This window comes from Tachyglossus aculeatus, chromosome 19 (assembly GCF_015852505.1).
Source record: "Tachyglossus aculeatus isolate mTacAcu1 chromosome 19, mTacAcu1.pri, whole genome shotgun sequence".
In the NCBI taxonomy this organism is placed as follows: Eukaryota; Metazoa; Chordata; class Mammalia; order Monotremata; family Tachyglossidae; genus Tachyglossus; species Tachyglossus aculeatus.
In genome coordinates, this window is record NC_052084.1 from 1,392,761 (window position 1) to 1,414,909 (window position 22,149).

Consider the following 22,149-nt stretch of genomic DNA (forward strand, 5'->3'; position numbering starts at 1 on the left):
GGAACGCCGAGCTGTTGTTCCTCAAAGCCGGTGACGGCCTCTTAATGGAGCGAGAGGGCGGTGGATTGAAGGCAAACAAGAGGAAACATTTCTTCGCCCGTGGGCGGGAACAGATGGGAATTTGCTACCATGGGAAGCTGGGCCTCCTTCTCCCTCCAGCGCTGGATCTGTTCTCCCCGGCGAAACGCGGGCGGGAATTTCCGTCAAGATGCTCAGCTCCTCTTCTCCTCTCTGCCAGCCATCATCTGGAGTTGGAGACGAGGAAATGAAAGACCCCGCGCCTTCCTCGGCAGTCGGGGCAGCGAACAGGTCCCAAAAACCTCCGATTTTTCCCGAAACCTAAGCCATCCCCCTCTCGGAACGGAAGCGACGGATTCGTATGAAATTTTATTCCCCAATATAAGGTGGCAGGGTATACAAAGACAATCGAGCAGGTGACCATTTGCAGAGCACTGACATGCACGTACATTAGGAAGTGTTTTGAAACAGCTCCGGAACACATTTCACGCTAAATAAATATTCCCTCCCACAAAGATTCGTGTGTCCGTTTACATAAAAATATATTGCACTCTTACCGAGGCCGGCTGCTCTGCATCCTTTTGAGTTAAACCAGGAATTTAGGCCGTTGGAAAAATAACAAAACGAAACAAAGGAATATCAGCCTGAGAAGGTCCCACCCCCTATTCCAAATAGAGGGGCAGGGGGAAATTCCCCAAGTTGAGAAAGAAAGCCAGTCTATCGGTGGAGACGGACGGGAAACCGAGCCCCTCGCTCCAACGTGAACGGAATGATCTCTGCGGCTCACGTCGTCTTCCCGGTCCCAATCCGGGCGAGGCGAACCAGCCCGCGGCCCAGGCCGGCACGCGGTCGACGGATTTTCCACGCGCTCACCTTTCGAGAATCCGCAGCCCAGAGCTCTCTCTCCAGGGCAGAGACTAGGGAATTACGGATTTTCCACGTGGAAAGCGAGAAGCTCTGAGCAAGCCATTAGGAACTCTGCAAATGCATACAGACCGATTCTTTCTTTTCCCCCCCGACAGACACGTAGGTTCTTCCTAGGCGGCCAAGGATCTAGAGGGGACTGACGGCCAATTTTACCGGGAAACGGTTCCAAAATGGACCAGATGACATCGAGGAAGGAAAAACAGAAAATACAGCAGTGATCTGGACAACCGGGATGGGGGATTTCAACCATCTAGGGAACTCGGCCTTAAAGGTTGCTCCGGCGCAATCGGACCGGAGTGGGTTTTTTTTGCTCTGGAGGAGAGGATACAGTTGAACTCTTCTCTCCGGGGAAAAACAAAACAAAAAACAAAAAAAGCGGGTTGGCCCGGGGCCAGAACGTCGGACCTTTGTGCCACCGTGAAGCCGTGAGGAATGTTTGCAGGGGTGGAATGAACGTGGGGCCTACTCCCCGCGGCCTTCAGAAACAAATACGGTTCGTTGTGCCGTCCGCCGGGCTGAACGAGTCAACGTACGCTGGGATAAGTGCCATGAACGGTATTCCACGGGGGTAATGGGAATCTATAAAAATCATTCTTCCGGGGGCGGGCGTCTCCCACCTCTCTCTAAGTCGGATCTATCAAGGGACGGGGCCGCTTTTTAAACCTCCCCTAAACCTACGACACCAACGCAAGGCGAAAAGCTACGGAGCAACTAGTGTTACTGATTCTGAACGTGTTTTCCGGGTTCCCAAAGGGCCAGAACCCGCCGGAAAGGGTCCAGTCCTACCTACATCTGAAGTCCCCGGCCCGAAAAACCTCGCCATTCGTGAAGGGGTCCGATCGCAATAGCCGGACCCTCCTTCAAATGCTTGGTGCAGAAGGCACCTACTGAATAACCTGCTTCGCAAAGAAAGCATTGATTGACGCCTGAAGTTTCGGCATTTGGGGAAGCCCCCCGAGGTGATCGGACGTTCTTACACCAGACGCGAGTACCTTGTCAATATTAAGCTGTTTTAAATGCGAACGGCGTTTTTGGAATAGGAAGGAATTCCGGGGGTCCGAGAGACCCCCCCCGCCGGATTCCTCCCCCTGTCCCCTGTCGCAAAAAAACCAAAACCGGTTAAAAATACTACAGTTTACGGTGCAGCATGGAAAATGTTGGTAATGGCACACGGCCAAGCCTCTCCTGAGAGGACGGGGTTGCGGAGGACACGTTTTCCCTCTCTCCCCCTTCCGGGTTCCGAGCAGGAGCGGGATACGCCGGATGTGGGTCCTGTCGAAGGCTTCCCGGTCCCCGGCCGGGGGTGGAGGCCCGGTTGTTCCGGGGACGGGGGAGGGCGGCGGAAGCGGGTCCTTGGGGCCGAGGCGGAGAGGACGCCGGTGGTTTCTCCGGGGTCCCTTCACCCGGCCGCGTAACTGCTCAAGAACGAGTAGAACATGGGCTGCTTCAGGTGCTGCCGGTCCTTCCGGCACCAGGCGATGACCGTCCCGTCGCTGTTGGCCGTGTAGAGGTGTTGGCCGTCGCAGGAAAAGGTGAGGCTGGAAAAACCAAGATCGACACCCACGTTCTTGCTGACGTTGCCCTGACCGTACCGCGCCTCTCCACGGGTCTCCTGGCGTTCCCGCCTGCGCCGGAGTCCCCTGTCGGGTCAGCGGAGAGGTCCGAGCTGAAGGGCGGGAGATTGGCACGGGAATATTTTTCTCCCGAACTCCGGGGTTGAAGAGATCCCCTCGCTGGAGTTGCACTGATCACAATTGTGGATGGCACCAGGATAATTCCCTGTTAACTCCCCCCTCTTTCACGGAATGGTTTCCCCAAAATCCAGGAAAACATCACGGAGGGCCCCCGTCCCCCTCCAGCCACGTGCATATCATTAATTCCCAAATCGTAAAGTTTGACTGATGGAAAACACCAAAAAGTTCCCATTTTTCCTCTTAGAAATCATACAAAATACTGCTTTCACCCTTGTCCGGGAGACAATAATAATAATAATAATAATAATAATGGCATTTATTAAGCGCTTACTATGAGAAACAGCGTGGCTCAGTGGAAAGAGCCCGGGCTTTGGAATCAGAGGTCGTGGGTTCGAATTCCGGCTCCATCACATGTCTGCTGTGTGACCTTAGGCAAGCCACTTAACTTCTTGGAGCCTCAGTTCCCTCATCTGTAAAATGGGGATGATGACTGTGAGCCCCCCGTGGGACAACCTGATCACCTTGTATCTCCCCAGCGCTTAGAACAGGGCTTTGCACATAGTAAGCGCTTAACAAATGCCATTATTATTATTATTATTATTATGTGCAAAGCCCTGTTCTAAAAGCTGGGGAGGATACAAGTTGATCAGGTTGTTCCATGGGGGGCTAACAGTCTTAATCCCCATTTTACAGATGAGGTAACTGAGGCCCAGAGAAGTGAAGTGACTTGCCCAGAGTCACACAGCTGCCAAGAGGCCGAGCTGGGGGAAAGCAGTAGAAAATACAAATCGCTTCTAGTTAAATATTCAATATCAGAGTTGAGGTAGTTTAACAATCTGATTTGGCATCTTGGTTCGGGCGAGACGGATTTTTGAGTGAACCAGCCGCCCGAGCACGGGGTTTATTTCATCTCAGGGATGAAACACAAAAATTCCATCGATTGCTCTTAGATATACCTGTGTGGAACACCTCTCTTCCCACCAAATCTGCCCGTCGAGGTTCATAAATTAAGGCTGCGGCAAAAGCACCGAGAGGGATGAGTCCAAAAAAAGTAAGGGTTTTTTTTTACCTGACGATGGGTTTATTGGATTTAGGGAACGTAATTTCCCGCACAGGTTTCAGGTCCCAGGTGCTCCATAACCTGAGGGAAAAACATCATGAAATCACCACTCCACAATCAAATCAGTCTTGTTTTTTTAAAAAATATGGTACTCGTTTAGCGTTTACTAGGTGCCAAGCACTATACTAAGCACTGCGGTAGATACAAGATAATTAGGTTGGACTCAGTCCCTGACCTACATAGAGCCCCCAATCCCAGAAACCAAGTACTAACTGAATGATGATGGTATTAAGTATTCTGCACGGAGCCCTGGTCTCTCCATGATTTGCTCCCGTTGTTCTTCCCCTCTTCATTCAATCGTATTTATTGAGCGCTTACCGTGTGCAGAGCACTGTACTAAGCACTTGGGAAGTACAAGTTGGCCTCTCCCAGCCCCCACAGCACTTATGTACACATCTGTAATTTATTTATTGGTACTGATGTCTGTCTCCCCGCCTCTGGTTCGTAAGCTCGTCGTCGGCAGGGACTAGATTCATTCATTCAATCGTATTTATTGAGCGCTTACTGTGTGCACAGCACTGGACTAAGCGCTTGGGAAGTCCAAGTTGGCAACACACAGAGATGGTCCCTACCCAACAGTGGGCTCACAGTCTAGAAGGGGGAGACAGAGAACAAAACATATTAACAAAAGAAAATAAACAGAATAGATATGTACAAGTAAAATAAAGAAATAAAGAAATAGAGTAATAGTAATAATCAATCGTATTACAGACAACAAAACTAAACATATTAACAAAAGAAAATAAATAGAATAGAAATGTACAAGTAAAAGAAATAGAGTAATAGTAATAATCAGTCGTATTTATTGAGCGCTTACTATGTGCAGAGCACTGTACTAAGCGCTTGGGAAATACAAGTTGGCAACATATAGAGACAGTCCCTACCCAACAGTGGGTTCACAGTCTAGAAGGGGGAGACAGAGAACAAAACAAAACATATTAACAGAATAAAATAAATAGAATAGATATGTACAAGTAAAATAAACAGAGTAATAGTAATAATCAATTGTATTACAGACAACAAAACTAAATATATTAACAAAAGAAAATAAACAGAAGAGGTATGTACAAGTAAAATAAATAAAGAAATAAAGAAATAGAGTAATAGTAATAATCAGTCGTATTTATTGAGCGCTTACTGTGTGCAGAGCACTGTACTAAGCGCTTGGGAAGTACAAGTTGGCAACATATAGAGACAGTCCCTACCCAACAGTGGGCTCACAGTCTAAAAGTGAGTAATAGTAATCTAAGAGGTCGGAAGGGCAGATATCGAATCCCCATCTGAAGAATTTACTCCAGATGGGAATGAAGCAAAGAAAAGGAGAGGAAACAAAACAAAAAAACACAGACGAATACCCTTGGACGTCAAACCACCACCATCATCATCAATCGTATTTATTGAGCGCTTACTGTGTGCAGAGCACTGGACTAAGCGCTTGGGAAGTACAAGTTGGCAACATATAGAGACGGTCCCTACCCAACAGTGGGCTCACAGTCTAAAGCTGAGAAACGGGCCAAGATGAACATTCCCTTACCTTACAATTCCATTTTCCAAACCCCCGGCAATCACATTGATGGACACTCCCTCCGGCTGATTTGAGAAGGCCACGGAGCAAATGATTTCTCGGCAGTGGACGTGTCCAACCAGGTCACCGTTTACCGTCCAAAGTCTCAGGTCGCTGCCGCCTCCAACTGAAAGAGCGAAACAATTCCTAACGTCACTGAGGCCCGGAGTTGTTCGCTCTGGGGTCTCCGCGGCTGAACGGCGCGGTGGCATCCATGGGTACCAGAGTCGCGCCCTTGCGTGCGGTGCCCATCCACGATTCAGACGTCAAAGGGAGGGAGAGCGTCCTTCTCTGGCCCCTTCCCATTCGGGTGAGCTTTGTCCAGACCCCAGTGCTGAGAAGGACAATGATATGCCGCCCGCCAACCGGATACGTGTCAGCGTGGTTTTTGCGGTAGTGACGGGTTCGGCTGAACCATCCCCGCTCTCTGGCCCTGCCTCCCCGTAACCCATGCTCTCAGGAATGCGGCCAGCTACTAGGGTCAAGGAACCTTCGGGGCTCCCCATCGGGACGCGGAACAATGTTCGGTAAAAACCTTTCCACAGCTATCAGAGAGGCAGAAACTCCTCACCCTGGGCTTCCAGGCTGTCCATCCCCTCGCCCCCTCCTACCTCACCTCCCTTCTCTCCTTCTCCGGCCCAGCCCGCACCCTCCGCTCCTCTGCCACCGCTAATCTCCTCACCGTACCTCGTTCTCGCCCATCCCACCATCGACCCCCGGCCCACGTCATCCCCCGGGCCTGGAATGCCCCCAATCCCTCTGCCCATCCGCCAAGCTAGCTCTCTTCCTCCCTTCAAGGCCCTACTGAGAGCTCACCTTCTCCAGGAGGCCTTCCCAGACTGAGCCCCTTCCTTCCTCTCCCCCTCGGCCCCCTCTCCATCCCCCCCATCTCACCTCCTTCCCTTCCCCACAGCACCTGTCTATATGTATATATGTTTGTACATATTTATTACTCTATTTATTTATTTTACTTGTCCATATCTATTCTATTTATTTTATTTTGTTAGTATGTTTGGTTTTGTTCTCCGTCTTCCCCTTTTAGACTGTGAGCCCACTGTTGGGTAGGGACTGTCTCTATATGTTGCCAATTTGTACTTCCCAAGTGCTTAGTACAGTGCTCTGCACATAGTAAGCGCTCAATAAATACGATTGATGATGATGATGATGATGATGTTTATGTACTGATATATGTATATATGTTTGTACATATTTATTTATTTATTTATTTTACTTGTACATATCTGTTCTATTTATTTTATTTTGTTAATAGGTTTGGTTTTGTTCTCCATCTCCCCGTTCTAGACTGTGAGCCCACTGTTGGGTAGGGACCGTGTCTATATGTTGCCAACTTGGACTTCCCAAGCGCTTAGTCCAGTGCCCTGCACACAGTAAGTGCTCAATAAATACGACTGATTGATTGATTGATTGATTGGAAGCGAGCGGGGCCCTCTCATTCCCACCGAACCCGCGCTCACCTGAGTCACAAACAGTAGCGATGTCGCCCGTGGTTTCACTCGCGGAGACGGCCGTGACCGGGCTCTTGTGGCCGGCAAGACTCTGCACGTAGCACAGCCTGAAAGGGAAACATTTTGGATGGTCTGAATGTGGCCGCGACGGGCTCGAAGTGGCCAGCCCTCCCAGAATTCAAATCCGGCCATTCTCCGCTCTCCCGCAGAATTCCCAGCAAAGTCTCCTTCTCTTCAGTAGGAAACTCACCCATCTTACCTCCTTCCCTTCCCCACAGCACCTGTATATATGTATATATGTTTGTACATATTTGTTACTCTATTTATTTTACTTGTACATATCTATTCTATTTATTTTATTAGTTTTTAATACACTAATAATAGTTTATTAATAGTTATTAACTATTATTAATAGTTAATAATAGTTTTTAGCTTTTAGACTGTGAGCCCACTGTTGGGTAGGGACCATCTCTAGATGTTGCCAACTTGGACTTCCCAAGCGCTTAGTACAGTGCTCTGCACACAGTAGGCACTCAATAAATACGATTGACTGATTGATTGATTCTCTTCAGTAGGAAACTTACCCATCTTATCTCCTTCCCTTCCCCACAGCACCTGTATATATGTATATATGTTTGTACATATTTATTACTCTATTTATTTATTTATTTTACTTGTACATATCTATTCTATTTATTTTATTTTGTTAGTATGTTTGGTTTTGTTCTCTGTCTCCCCCTTTTTAGACTGTGAGCCCACTGTTGGGTAGGGACCGTCTCTAGATGTTGCCAACTTGGACTTCCCAAGCGCTTAGTACAGTGCTCTGCACACAGTAAGCACTCAATAAATACGATTGACTGATTGATTGATTGATTCTCTTCAGTAGGAAACTTACCCATCTTACCTCCTTCCCTTCCCCACAGCACCTGTATATATGTATATATGTTTGTACATATTTATTACTCTATTTATTTATTTATTTATTTTGCTTGTACATATCTATTCTATTTATTTTATTAGTACGTTTGGTTTTGTTCTCTGCCTCCCCCTTTTTAGACTGTGAGCCCACTGCTGGGTAGGGCCTGTCTCTAGATGCTGCCAACTTGGACTTCTCAAGTGCTTAGTCCAGCGCTCTGCACACGGTAAGCACTCAATAAATACGATTGATTGATTGATTGATTAGTACGTTTGGTTTTGTTCTCTGTCTCCCCCTTTTTAGACTGTGAGCCCACTGCTGGGTAGGGCCTGTCTGTAGATGTTGCCAACTTGGACTTCCCAAGTGCTTAGTCCAGTGCTCTGCACACAGTAAGTGCTCAATAAATACGATTGATTGATTGATTGATTGATTGAAACGCGGTTCCTCTTCCGGAGCTTTTTCCCTGCCTGGAGCTGGGGCTGGAAACAGCGGAGCTCCCTCGCCAGAGTCCAGCCTCTGTCCCCCGCACCGGGCTGATCTTCCCAACGCTTAGAAACCCACGCGGCTTAGGTGGTTCGGAAGCAAAGGCCGAGGCCCGTAGCAGGAGGGACCCCCTTCTCGGTCCTGTCCATCCTTTCGATTCTGGAATTCTTAACTATCTTGGGTAGGGACTGTCTCTATATGTTGCCAACTTGTACTTCCCAAGTGCTTAGTACAGTGCTCTGCACACAGTAAGCGCTCAATAAATACGATTGATGATGATGATGATGATCTTCCCTCGGTAGGCTGATTCCGGAAGAGCGGCTTTCCGAGCCAGGAGGAATTCCCGCTCACCTGTTCAAGTCCCAGATGATGCAGGTGCCGTCCCGGCTTACGCTGACCATTATGCTGTAGGGTTTACAGACGAACAGGCCGGTGATCTCTTCGGTGTGGCCGTACAGGTGGACCTGAGACTCCATGTCTATCTCTGACGGCTGAAACAGAGGAGGAGCAAGGCTTTGGCCGCGGATCGGGGGCTCCCCACTTGCGGGGTCCAGAAATCATCCGGAACGGAGGCGTCTAGCCTGGAAGCCGCGATATTTGTTCGTTCATTTGACGGTTCTCGTCAAGTGCTTGGTATTTCTCAAAAGCCTTTCTAAGTGCTGGGATAGATACCAGTTAATTTACAAACCCTGTCCCGTCTGGGGAAGCAGCGTGGCTCAGTGGAAAGAGCCCGGGCTTTGGAGTCAGAGGTCGGCGGTTCAAATCCCGGCTCCGCCACTTCATCATCATCGATCGTATTTATTGAGCGCTTACTATGTGCAGAGCACTGTACTAAGCGCTTGGGAAGTACAAATTGGCAACATATAGAGACGGTCCCTACCCGACAGTGGGCTCGCAGTCTAAAAGTCTAAAACGCTTGTCAGCTGGGTGACTTTGGGCAAGTCACTTCACTTCTCTGGGCCTCAGTTCCCTCATCTGTCAAATGGGGAGTAAGACTGTGAGCCCCCCGTGGGGCAACCTGATCACCTCAGCGCTTAGAACAGTGCTTTGCAATCAATCAATCAATCAATCATATTTATTGAGCGCTTACTGTGTGCAGAGCGCTGGACTAAGCGCTTGGGAAGTCCAAGTCGGCAACATATAGAGACGGTCCCTACCCAACAGTGGGCTCACAGTCTAGAAGTCAGCTGGGTGGCTTTGGGCAAGTCACTTTGCTTCTCTGGGCCTCAGTTCCCTCATCTGTCAAATGGGGATTAAGACTGTGAGCCCCCCGTGGGACAACCTGATCACCTCGTAAACTCCCCAGTGCTTAGAACGGTGCTTTGCACATAGTAAGCACTTAATGAATGCCATCATTACTATTATGGGGCTCACAGTCTTAAAGAGGAGAGAGAACAGGTACTGAACCCCCATTTTACAGCTGAGGAAACTGATGCACAGAGAATAATAATAATAATAATAATGGCATTTATTAAGCGCTTACTATGTGCAAAGCACTGTTCTAAGCCCTGAGGAGGTTACAAGGTAATCAGGTTGTCCCACGGGGGCTCACAGCTTTAATCCCCATTTTACAGATGAGGTAACTGAGGCACAGAGAAGTTAAGTGACTTGCCCAAAGTTGGTGGCGCCTGGATTTGAACCCATGACCTCTGACTCCAAAGCCCGGGCTCTTTCCACTGAGCCACGCTGTGACTTGCCCAAGGTCACACAGCCAACAGTCGGTGGAGCCGGCATTAGAACCCAGGTCTTCCAGGCCCGGGCTCTTTCCACTAGGCTATTTTATATTTATGGTGTATAATTTTAAGGTGCGCTTGGAAGTGGTGTGGCGTTGAGGGTGGGGGCGTCTATCACGTCTCTGGGGATCACCGATCCGAGTGATGCAGAAGGGAGAGGGAGCAGGGGGAAAGAGGGTTAATTGGGGAAGGTCTCAGAGGTGGTTTGACCTTAATAAGGCGCAATAATTAAGCAGTACCAAGCCCTTGGGATATGGTCCTTGTTATGTGCTTTTTAGGTAATGATGATGATGGCATTTATTAAGCGCTTACTATGTGCAAATATTACTCTATTTATTTATTTATTTATTTATTATTACTCTATTTTATTTATTGCTCTATTTATTCATTTATTTATTACTCTATTTATTTATTTATTTATTGCTCTATTTATTTATTTATCACTCTATTTATTTATTTATTTATTTATTTATTATTGCTCTATTTTATTTATTGCTCTATTTATTCATGTATTTATCACCCTATTTATTTATTTATTTATTTATTTCTCTATTTATTTATTTATTACTCTATTAATTTATTTATTTATTTTACTTGTACATATCTATTCTATTTATTTTGTTTTGTTGGTATGTTTGGTTTTGTTCTCTGTCCCCCCCTTTTAGACTGTGAGCCCACTGTTGGGTAGGGACTGTCTCTATTTGTTGCCAATTTGTATTTCCCAAGCGCTTAGTACAGTGCTCTGCACATAGCGCCCAATAAATATGATTGATGATGATGATGATGATGCAAAGCACTGTTCTAAGCGCTGTATCTAAGATATCAAACACTGTGCGAAGCACTGGGGAAGATAATCAGGTGGACACAGTGCCCACCTCACATGAGACTCCCCGCCCAAGTGAGAGGGAGAACAGGTGTCGTTTTCTATTCTATTTATTTTATTTTGTTAATTTGTTTTGTTGTCTGTCTCCCCCTTCTAGACTGTGAGCCCGCTGTTGGGTAGGGACTGTCTCTAGAGGTTGCCAACTTGGACTTCCCAAGCGTTTAGTACAGTGCTCTGCCCACAGTAAGCGCTCGATAAGTCCGATTCAATGAAATGAAATGAAGTGGAAATAAAGCCGAGGCAGTGGTGGCCTTTTCCCACGTTGGGGGATGTCCTAAAACCAAGGCACAATAATAATACCGACTGATGTATTTGTTAAGCGCTTACTATGTGCCAGGCACTGTTCTAAGTGCTGGGGGAGATTCAAGATAATCGGGTTAGGTCCAGTCCCTGTCGCACACAGGGCTCCCTGGGTCAATCCCCATTTTCCAGATGAGGGAACTAAGGTCCACAGCAGTGAATAATAATAATAATATTGATGGCATTTGTTAAGCGCCTACTATGTGCAAAGCACTGTTCTAAGTGAAGTGCCTCATCTGGAAAATGGGGATTTAGACTATGAGCCCCACGTTCATTCATTCATTCAATCATTTATTGAGCGCTTACTGTGTGCAGAGCACTGGACTAAGCGCTTGGGAAGTCCAAGTTGGCAACATCTAGAGACGGTCCCTACCCAACAGCAGGCTCACAGTCTAGTAGGGGGAGACAGAGAACAAAACAAAACATATTAAAAAAATAAAATAAATAGAATATGTACAAATAAAATAGAGTAATACTGTCCCATGTGGGACAACCTGATCACCTTGTAGCCTCCCCAGCGCTTAGAACAGTGCTTTCCACATAGTAAGCACTTAATAAATGCCATTATTATTGGACCATCTCTATATGTTGCCATCTTGGACTTCCCAAGCACTTAGTACAGTGCCCTGCACACAGTAAGCGCTCAATAAATACGATTGAATGAAGTCACTTCTCTGTGCCTCAGTTCCCTCACCTGTAAAATGGGGATGAAGACCGTGAACCGCCCCCCGTGGGACAACCTGATCACCTTGTTCCCTCCCCAGCGCTTAGAACCGTGCTCGGCACATAGTAAGCGCTTTTTAAATGCCATCATTATTATTATTATTCCAGCGCTTAGAACAGTGCTCGGCACATAGTAAGCGCTTAATAAAAGCCATTATTATTATTATTATTATTGCCCAAAGTCACACAGCTGACAAGGGTGGGTTGGGATTAGAACACTGTAAGTAAATTTGGGTTCATATAGGTAATCTTTGAAGTAGAGAATAAAATGTTGGCATCCTCCAGTGCCCTACTCTGCCATCATTTAAGTATCTCTGCAGATTACGTCCTTACGCATCTCCTCCTCCCCACAGCACCTGTATATATGTATATGTGTTTGTACATATTTATTACTCTATTTATTTATTTATCTTACTTGTACATATCTATTCTATTTATTTTATTTTGTTAGTATGTTTGGTTTTGTTCTCTGTCTCCCCCTTTTAGACTGTGAGCCCACTGTTGGGTAGGGACTGTCTCTAGATGTTGCCAATTTGTACTTCCCAAGCGCTTAGTACAGTGCTCTGCACATAGTAAGCGCTCAATAAATACAATTGATGATGATGATGAAGCCCCGCTAACGCCCAGACCCACGGTCTCTCCACTAGGCTGCTTCTGAATGGCTAATAATAATAATAATAATGGCATTTGTTAAGCACTTACTATGTGCAAAGCACTGTTCTAAGCACCGGGGAGGACCCAAGGTGATCAGGTTGTCCCACGTGGAGCTCTCAGTCTTCATCCCCATTTTACAGGTGAGGGAACTGAGGCTCAGAGAAGTGAAGTGACTTGCCCCAGGTCACACAGCAGACGTGCGGCGGAGCCGGGATGAGAGAGAAGGTCTCAAAAGGCCTAATGATGAAGGATTCCGGCCACCCTTCTGGGAGTTTAACCCGGCGGGGCAACGGGCGCGTGTCGTGGAGCGGTTGTCCCTCCCGTCCCCCGGCTCCTCCCAGTCAATCAATCAATCAATCGTATTTATTAAGCGCTTACTGTGTGCAGAGCACTGTACTAAGCGCTTGGGAAGTCCAAGTTGGCAACATCTAGAGACAGTCCCTATCCAACAGTCTAGAAGGGGGAGGCAGAGAACAAAACCAAACATACTAACAAAATAAACTAAATAGAACAGATATGTACAAGATAAATGAATAAGAGAATAAATAAATAATAATAACAAATAAATAAGATAAACAAATAAGAGAAGAGAAGAAATAATAATAAATAAACAAGATGAACAAATAAGAGAATAAATAAATAATAATAAGTAAATAGTCTTTTAGACTGTGAGCCCACCTTTTAGAGACGGTCCCTGCCCAACAGTGGGCTCACAGTCTAGAAGGGGGAGGCAGAGAACAAAACCAAACGTACTAACAAAATAAACTAAATAGAACAGATATGTACAAGATAAATGAATAAGGGAATAAATAAATAATCATAATAAATAAATAAGATAAACAAATAAGAGAAGAGAAGAAATAATAATAAATAAACAAGATGAACAAATAAGAGAATAAATAAATAATACTAAGTAAATAGTCTTTTAGACTGTGAGCCCACCTTTTAGACTGTGAGCCCACTGTTGGGTAGGGACTGTCTCTATAGGTTGCCAATTTGTACTTCCCAAGCGCTTAGTACAGTGCTCTGCACGTAGTAAGCGCTCAATAAATAGGATTGATGATGATGATAAATAACAAGATAAGTCGAAGACCCAAGAGTCGGAATCGGCGGAGCCGCTCACCATGCTGCTCGTGAACCTGTTTGCGTAGGCCGTGATGACACCGCACTTGCTCCCGGTAAACAGCTGGCAGCTGTCTGGCACCCACGCGCAGCTGGTTACCTTGAGAAGGGACAAATCAGAAAATTTTAAACACGCCCCGCCGTCCCCCGTCCGTGGCTTTTCCTCCCGGGAACGTTCATTTCCCGCAGGAATGTAAAATATCGGAGCTGGAGGGCGGGGGTGGCCTCAGATCTTTTAAGGATTCTTTACGTCCCAGTGTCGCGGCCCACCCCGGAGGAGCCGCAAGCGGCTCCGGAGTGGGGTCGGGGGAGAAGTCGAACGGGAGCCAGTGGGTCACCCAGGCATGTGGGCAGGGAATGTGTCTGTTTGTCCTTCTATTGCAGTCTCCAAAGCGTTTCGTACAGTGCTCCGCACTCAGTGAGCGCTCAATAAGCACCACTGAATGAATTTACGTCCCAGTGTCGTGACCCACCCCGGAGGAGCCGCGGGAGAAGTCGAACGGGAGCCAGTGGGTCAACCAGGCCTGGGGGCAGGGAATGTGTCTGTTTGTCCTTCTACTGTAGTCTCCAAAGCGTTTCGTACAGTGCTCCGCACTCAGTAAGCGCTCACTAAGCACCACTGAATGAATTTACGTCCCAGTGTCGCGACCCACCCCGGAGGAGTCGCAAGCAGCTCCAGAATGGGGCTGGGGGAGAAGTCGAATGGGAGCCAGTGGGTCCCCCGGGCCTGTGGGCAGGAAATGTGTCTGTTTGTCGTTCTATTGTAGTCTCTAAAGCGTTTTGTACAGTGCTCCGCACTCAGTAAGCGCTCACTAAGCACCACTGAATGAATTTACGTCCAACTGTCGCGACCCACCCCGGAGGAGCCGCAAGCGGCTCCGGAGTGGGGTCGGGGGAGAAGTCGAATGGGAGCCAGTGGGTCACCCGGGCCTGGGGGCAGGGAATGTGTCTGTTTGTCCTTCTATTGTAGTCTCCAAAGCGTTTCGTACAGTGCTCCGCACTCAGTAAGCGCTCAATAAGCACCACTGAATGAATTTACGTCCCAGTGTCGCGACCCACCCCGGAGGAGCCGCAAGCGGCTCCGGAGTGGGGTCGGGGGAGACGTTGAATGGGAGCCAGTGGGTCCCCCAGGCCTGTGGGCAGGGAATGTGTCTGTTTGTCCTTCTATTGTAGTCTCCAAAGCGTTTCGTACAGTGCTCCGCACTCAGTAAGCGCTCAACAAGCACCACTGAATGAATTTACGTCCCAGTGTCGCGACCCACCCCGGAGGAGCCGCAAGCGGCTCCGGAGTGGAGTCGGGGGAGACGTCGAATGGGAGCCAGTGGGTCACCCGGGCCTGTGGGCAGGGAATGTGTCTGTTTGTCCTTCTATTGTAGTCTCCAAAGCATTTCGTACAGTGCTCCGCACTCAGTAAGTGCTCAATAAGCACCAATCAATCAATCATATTTATTGAGCGCTTACTGTGTGCAGAGCACTGGACTAAGCGCTTGGGAAGCACAAGTTGGCAACATATAGAGACGGTCCCTACCCAACAGTGGGTTCACAGTCTAAAAGGGGGAGACGGAGAACAAAACCAAACATACTAACAAAATAAAATAAATAGAATAGATATGTACAAGTAAAATAAATAGAGTAATAAATATGTACAAACATATATACAGATATACAGGTGCTGTGGGGAGGGGAAGGAGGTAAGATGGGGGGGATGGAGAGAGGGAGAGGGGGAGAGGAAGGAAGGGGCTCAGTCTGGGAAGGCCTCCTGGAGGAGGTGAGCTCTCAGTAGGGCCTTGAAGGAGAAGAGGAAAACGAAACATCCCCCAGTACTGAATCCCATGTCAGTTTCCAAAACTGGATGAACTGAAGTTCGCTGGGCAGGGTTCATTCATTCATTCATCCATTCAATCATATTTATTGAGCGCTTACTGTGTGCAGAGCACTGGACTAAGCGCTTGGGAAGTCCAAGTTGGCAACATCTAGAGCCAGTCCCTACCCAACAGTGGGCTCACAGTCTAGAAGGGGGAGACAGAGACAGAGAACAAAACATATTAACAAGACATATTAACAGAATAAAATAAATAGAATAAATATGTACAAGTAAAATAAATGAATAAATAGAGTAATAAATCCGTACAAACATATATACATCTATACAGGTGCTGTGGGGAGGGGAAGGAGGTAAGGCGGGGGGGATGGAGAGGGAGAGGAGGGGAAGAGGAAGGAGGGGGCTCAGTCTGGGAAGGCCATCCTCTTCATCTAACGCTCTCTCATTCATTCATTCAATCGTCTTTACTGAGCGCTTACTGTGTGCAGAGCACTGTACTAAGCGCTTGGGAAGTCCAAGTCGGCAACATATAAAGACGGTCCCTTCCCAACAACGGGGCTCACTCTCCCAAGCTCTCAGTACAACGTTCTGCACCCCGAAGGCCCTCGATAAATGCTACGGGTGACGACCCCCATCCTCTTCATCTAATGCTCTCTCAATCAATCATATTTATTGAGCGCTTACTGTGTGCAGAGCACCGTTCTAAGTGCTTTCCCAAGCTCTCAGTACAACGCCCTGCACCCTGAAGGCCCTCGATAAATGCTACAGGTAACGACCCCCATCCTCTTCATCTAACGCTCTCTCAATCAATCGCATTTATTGAGCGCTTACTGTGTGCAGAGCACCGTACTAAGCGCTTTCCCAAGCTCGCAGTACAACGCCCTGCACCCTGAAGGCCCTCGATGAATGCTACGGGTGACGACCCCCATCCTCTTCATCTAACGCTCTCTCAATCAATCGCATTTATTGAGCGCTTACTGTGTGCAGAGCACCGTACTAAGCGCTTTCCCAAGCTCTCAGTACAACGCCCTGCAGGCGCTCGATAAATACTATGGATGACGACCCCCATCCTCTTCATCTAATGCTCTCTCAATCAATCGTATTTATTGAGCGCTTACTGTGTGCAGAGCACCGTACTAAGCGCTTTCCCAAGCTCTCAGTACAACGCCCTGCAGGCCCTCGATAAATACTACGGATGACGACCCACATCCTCTTCATCTAACGCTCTCTCCCGAGCTCTTGGTACAACGCCCTGGCCCTCGATAAATACTGTGGATGAGTGACTCTTCTGTAATGGACCCCTCTTTCCCCAGACTCTGTTTACAAGATAAATCCCGGGGTTTTTACCTGATGGAGCTGGGAACTTTGGATGAAGTTCACAGGAGGCTCGCTCTGCTTGCTTTTCAACCGTAAAATGTTGTCGGAGTATCCCCAGCTCAGAATGGCGGACCACTGGATGTCCGTGTTGTTCATGCTTCGCACGCCTGAAATAAGGGAGACACGCGGAGCGGGTGAAGTCGCTGTGCTGGACTGGCAGCCGGCGGTTACGTTAAGGACTTCTAGACTGTGAGCCCGCTGTTGGGTAGGGACCGTCTCCATATAATAATAATAATCATGGCATTTATTAAGCGCTTACTATGTGCAAAGCACTGCTCTAAGCGCTGGGGAGTTTACAAGGTGATCAGGTTGTCCCACGGGGGGCTCCCAGTCTTCATCCCCACTTTACAGATGAGGGAACTGAGGCCCAGAGAAGTGAAGCGACTTGCCCAGAGTCCCACAGCTGGCAAGTGGCGGAGCCGGGATTTTAGACTGTGAGCCCACTGTTGGGTAGGGACTGTCTCTATATGTTGCCAATTTGTACTTCCCAAGCGCTTAGTACAGTGCTCTGCACATAGTAAGCGCTCAACAAATACGATTGATGATGATGATGATGATTTGAACCGATGCCCTCTGACTCCAAAGCCCGGGCTCTTTCCACTGAGCCACGCTGCTTCCACGCTGCTTATATGTTGCCGACTTGTCCTTCCCAAGCGCTTAGTCCAGTGCTCTGCACACAGTAAGCGCTCAATAAATACGATTGAATGAATGAATGCCTGAAGATGCACCCCTTCCCTGCTCCTCAGATCATTATTAAAGTTCCTCCTGAGTTGCCCTTTTCATGAGAACTGTCTCCTCCATTCGAATGGCAGCCCCTTGTGGGCAGAGAACATCTTCATTTTCTCCCCGTACACATAATAATAATAATAATGATGGCATTTGTTAAGAGCTTACTATGTGCCAAGCACTGTTCTAAGCGCTGGGGGGGATACAAGGTGATCAGGTTGTCCCCCGGGGGGCTCACAGTCTTCCTCCCCATTTGACAGATGAGGGAACAGAGGCTCAGAGACCTGAAGTGACTTGCCCAAGGTCACACAGCAGACATGCAGCGGAGCTGGGATTAGAACCCATGACCTACTGAGGAAGCAGCGTGGCTCAGTGGAAAGAGCCCTGGGCTTTGGAGTCCGAGGTCATGGGTTCTAATCCCGGCTCCGCCACTTGTCAGCTGGGTGGCTTTGGGCACGTCACTTCGCTTCTCTGGGCCTCAGTTCCCTCATCTGGAAAATGGGGATCAAAACTGTGAGCCCCCCCATAGGACAACCTGATTCATTCCTTCATTCAATTGTATTTATTGAGTGCTTACTATGTGCAGAGCACTGTACTAAGCGCTTGGGAATTATAAGTCAGCAACATATAGAGCCGGTCCCTACCCAACAGTGGGCTCACAGTCTAGAAGGGGGAGACGGAGAACAAAACCAAACATATTAACAAAATAAAATAAATAGAATAAATATGTACAACTACAATAAATAGAGCGCTTAGAACAGTGCTTTGCACATAGTAAGTGCTTAATAAATGCCATTATTATTATTATTATTATGACCTCTGACTCCCAAGCCGGGGCTCTTCCCACTGAGCCACGCTGCTTCTCTTGATAAATACTGTGCACTGCATCCAGAGAGTGCTCAAAATGGACTTCAGCTACTGACTGGACACTCGATAGTCAATGCTGATTTGCTATTCAATACATAATAATAATAATAATAATAATGGCATTTATTAAGCGCTTACTATGTGCAAAGCACTGTTCTAAGTGCTGGGGGGATACAATGGGATCAAGGTGTCCCACGTGGGGCTCACAGTCTTAATCCTCATTTTACAGATGAGGTCACTGAGGCTCAGAGAAGTCAAGTGACTTGCCCAAGGTCGCATAGCAGACGTGGCGGAGCCGGGATTCAAACCCATGACCTCGGACTCCAAAGCCCGGGCTCTTTCCACTGAGCCACGCCGCTTCTAGTAAGCAGCACATAGTAAGCGCTCAATAAATATGATTGATTGATTGCCCTGGCGGACCCGGAGGTTACCCGGGAATCTCTTTCACCCTTCTGCCTTCCATGGGGTGATGCTGATGGGCTCCCCGGTGTCATCATCCGCTTTTCTCTCAAGCGCTCAGTACAGTGCTCTGCACACAGTAAGTGCTCAATAAATACGATTGATTGATTGATGTCTCTCCTAATTCCCTCTCGGCATTGAGCGGCCACGGCCAGGCCCCCGGACGTCTGGACATGATAATAATACCATTATAATGATAGTAAGTCCCCCGTGGGACAACCTGATCACTTTGTACCCCCCCAGTGCTTAGAAGAGTGCTTTGCACATAGTAAGCGCTTAACAAATGCCAGCATTATTAGTAGTAGTAGTAGTAGTAGTAATAACTGGTATTTGTCGAGCACTTACTGTGTGCCAGGCACCGTACTAAGCGCTGGGATAGATACAAGGTAATTGAGTTGGACACCGTCCCTGGCCCACACAGGGCTCAAAGCCTTCATCCCCATTTTCCAGATGAGGTCACTGAGGCCCAGAGAATAATACTAATAATTGTGGTATTTGTTAAGCACTTACTGTGTGCCAGGCACTTTACTACGCTCTGGGGTGGTTACAAGCAAATGGAGTTGGACACGGTCCCTGTCCCAAGTCGGGCTCACAGCCTCAGTCCCCAGCCGAGGTAACTGAGGCCCGGAGAAGTGAAGTGACTTGTCCAAGGTCACACAGCAGCCAGTTATCAGCTGTGTGACTTTGGGCAAGTCACTTCACTTCTCTGTGCCTCAGTTACCTCACCTGTAAAATGGGGATAGACCGTGAGCCCCCCGTGGGACAACCTGATCACCTTGTAATGTCCCCAGCGCTTAGAACAGTCCATAGTAAGCGCTTAATAAATGCCATTATTATTTAGAGAAGCAGCGTGGCTTAATGGAAAGAGCCCGGGCTTTGGAGGCAGAGGTCATGGGTTCAAATCCCGGCTCCGCCAATTGTCAGCTTTGTGACTTTGGGCAAGTTACTTCTCTTCTCTGGGCCTCAGTTCCCTCATCTGTAAAATGGGAATTAAGACTGTGAGCCCCACGTGGGACAACCTGATCACCTTGTAATCTCCCCAGTGCTTAGAACAGTGCTTTACACATAGTAAGCGCTTAATAAATGTCATTATTATTATTATTCGATATAGTATACTATAGTAGTATAGTATAGCTTACTACAGTATAGTACATAGTAAGTGCTTAATAAATGCCATTATTATTATTATTATTAGATATAGTATATAGTATACTATAATAGTATAGTATACCTTACTACAGTATAGTATATAGTAAGTGCTTAATAAATGCCAGTATTATCATTATTATAGTATATAGTATACTATAGTATAGTATAGCTTACTATAGTATAGTATATAGTAAGCGCTTAATAAATGCCATTATTATTATTATTATTATTATGGTACATAGTATACTATAGTAGTATAGTATAGCTTACTACAGTATAGTATATAGTAAGTGCTTAATAAATGCCATTATTATTATTATTATAGTATATAGTATACTATTGTAGTATAGTATAGCTTACTATAGTATAGTAGATAGTAAGCGCTTAATAAATGCCATCATTATTATTATTATAGTACATAGTATACTATAGTAGTATAGCAGAGCTTACTATAGTATAGTATATAGTAAGTGCTTAATAAATGCCATTATTATTATTATTATTATAGTATATAGTATACTATTGTAGTATAGTATAGCTTACTATAGTATAGTATATGGTAAGTGCTTAATAAATGCCATCATTATTATTATTATAGTACATAGTATACTATAGTAATATAGTATAGCTTACTACAGTATAGTATATAGCAAGTGCTTAATAAATGCCATTATTATAATTATAGTATATAGTATACTACTGTAGTATAGTATAGCTTACTATAGTATAGTGTATAGTAAGCGCTTAATAAATGCCATTATTATTATTATAGTACATAGTATACTATATAGTGTAGCTTACTATAGTATGGTATATAGTAAGTGCTCAATAAATGTCATTATTATTATAATTATTATTATTAGATATAGTATAGCTTTCTATCGTATAGTATATAGTAAGCGCTTAATAAATGCTATTATTATTATTAAGTGGCAGAGCCGGGATTAGAACACAGGACCTTGTGATTCCCAGGTCCGGGCTCTAGGCCACGCTGAGCCTGCGGCGGCCCGTCTCCGGGGAGAACGTCCACCCAGGGCGGGCGGCCGGACCGGCGCCGCTCCGTTACCTTGCTCTTTGCTGTAGATCATCAGGAGGCAGAATTTTCGGGCCAGTCCACAGATGGCCCGGGTCGGCAGGGCTTGCAGGGACCCAAATCTCTCTCCGTGCGGTTGGCTGAAGCAGACGACGGGGACCGGGGCACTTGGGGACCCCACATAGTCCCCCCACTTTAAGCCTTTTATCCAGGACAGAGGACTCTGGAAGGGAAGCAGGCCGGCGGATGGGAGAAAAACAGTGGCATTAAAAATGGCAGCACTGCCCCCCCGGCTAAAAATCAATCAATCAATCAATCAATCGTATTTATTGAGCGCTTACTATGTGCAGAGCACTGTACTAAGCGCTTGGGAATTAAAAAAAAAAATCACACCCCACAGGAATTGATTTTTTCCCCTCCGGCTCCCGAGCATCTCCCGCGAACACTCTCTGTGCCCCTGGGGAAATACTGTGGGTCTGGAAGGGAAAGCGGGGATGATCCCCAGTGGAAAACCATTTCACCCGCCCCTGGGGAAATACTGTGGGTCTGGAAGGGAAAGCGGGGATGATCCCCAGTGGAAAAACACTTCACCCGAGAAAGGGGGAAAAAGGTATCCCGGTTACGGATACTGTGGGTCTGGAAGGGAAAGCGGTGACGATCCCCAGTGGAAAAACACTTCACCCGAGAAAGGGGGAAAAAGGTATCCCGGTTATGGATACTGTGGGTCTGGAAGGGAAAGCGGGGACGATCCCCAGTGGAAAAATATTTCACCCGAGAAAGGGGGAAAAAGGTATCCCGGTTACAGATACCGTGAGTCTGGAAGGGAAAGCGGGGACAATCCCCAGTGGAAAAACATTTCACCCGAGAAAGGGGGAAAAAGGTATCCCAGTTACCGATACTGTGGGTCTGGAAGGGAAAGCGGGGACGATCCCCAGTGGAAAAACACTTCACTCGAGAAAGGGGGAAAAAGGTATCCCGGTTACGGATACTGTGGGTCTGGAAGGGAAAGCGGGGACGATCCCCAGTGGAAAAACACTTCACCCGAGAAAGGGGGAAAAAGGTATCCCGGTTACGGATACTGTGGGTCTGGAAGGGAAAGCGGGGACGATCCCC

At 47.1% G+C, this 22,149-nt stretch overlaps 1 protein-coding gene across 2 annotated transcripts in view; it reads right to left on the reverse strand.

Annotated features, from left to right (window-relative positions):
* Positions 1-374: 374 nt before the first annotated feature.
* LYST (lysosomal trafficking regulator) overlaps positions 375-22,149 on the reverse strand; it is a 155,058-nt gene continuing 133,283 nt past the window's right edge. For both annotated transcript variants that reach the window (XM_038760742.1, XM_038760741.1), the window contains exons 46-53: positions 21,070-21,259; positions 16,773-16,909; positions 13,605-13,703; positions 8,540-8,679; positions 6,799-6,896; positions 5,294-5,450; positions 3,709-3,780; positions 375-2,483 (exon numbers count right to left, since the gene is read on the reverse strand). In XM_038760742.1, coding sequence (XP_038616670.1) covers positions 2,345-2,483; positions 3,709-3,780; positions 5,294-5,450; positions 6,799-6,896; positions 8,540-8,679; positions 13,605-13,703; positions 16,773-16,909; positions 21,070-21,259 — 1,032 coding nt within the window. In that variant the 3' untranslated portion in view covers positions 375-2,344. The remainder of the gene's footprint in view (positions 2,484-3,708; positions 3,781-5,293; positions 5,451-6,798; positions 6,897-8,539; positions 8,680-13,604; positions 13,704-16,772; positions 16,910-21,069; positions 21,260-22,149) is intronic.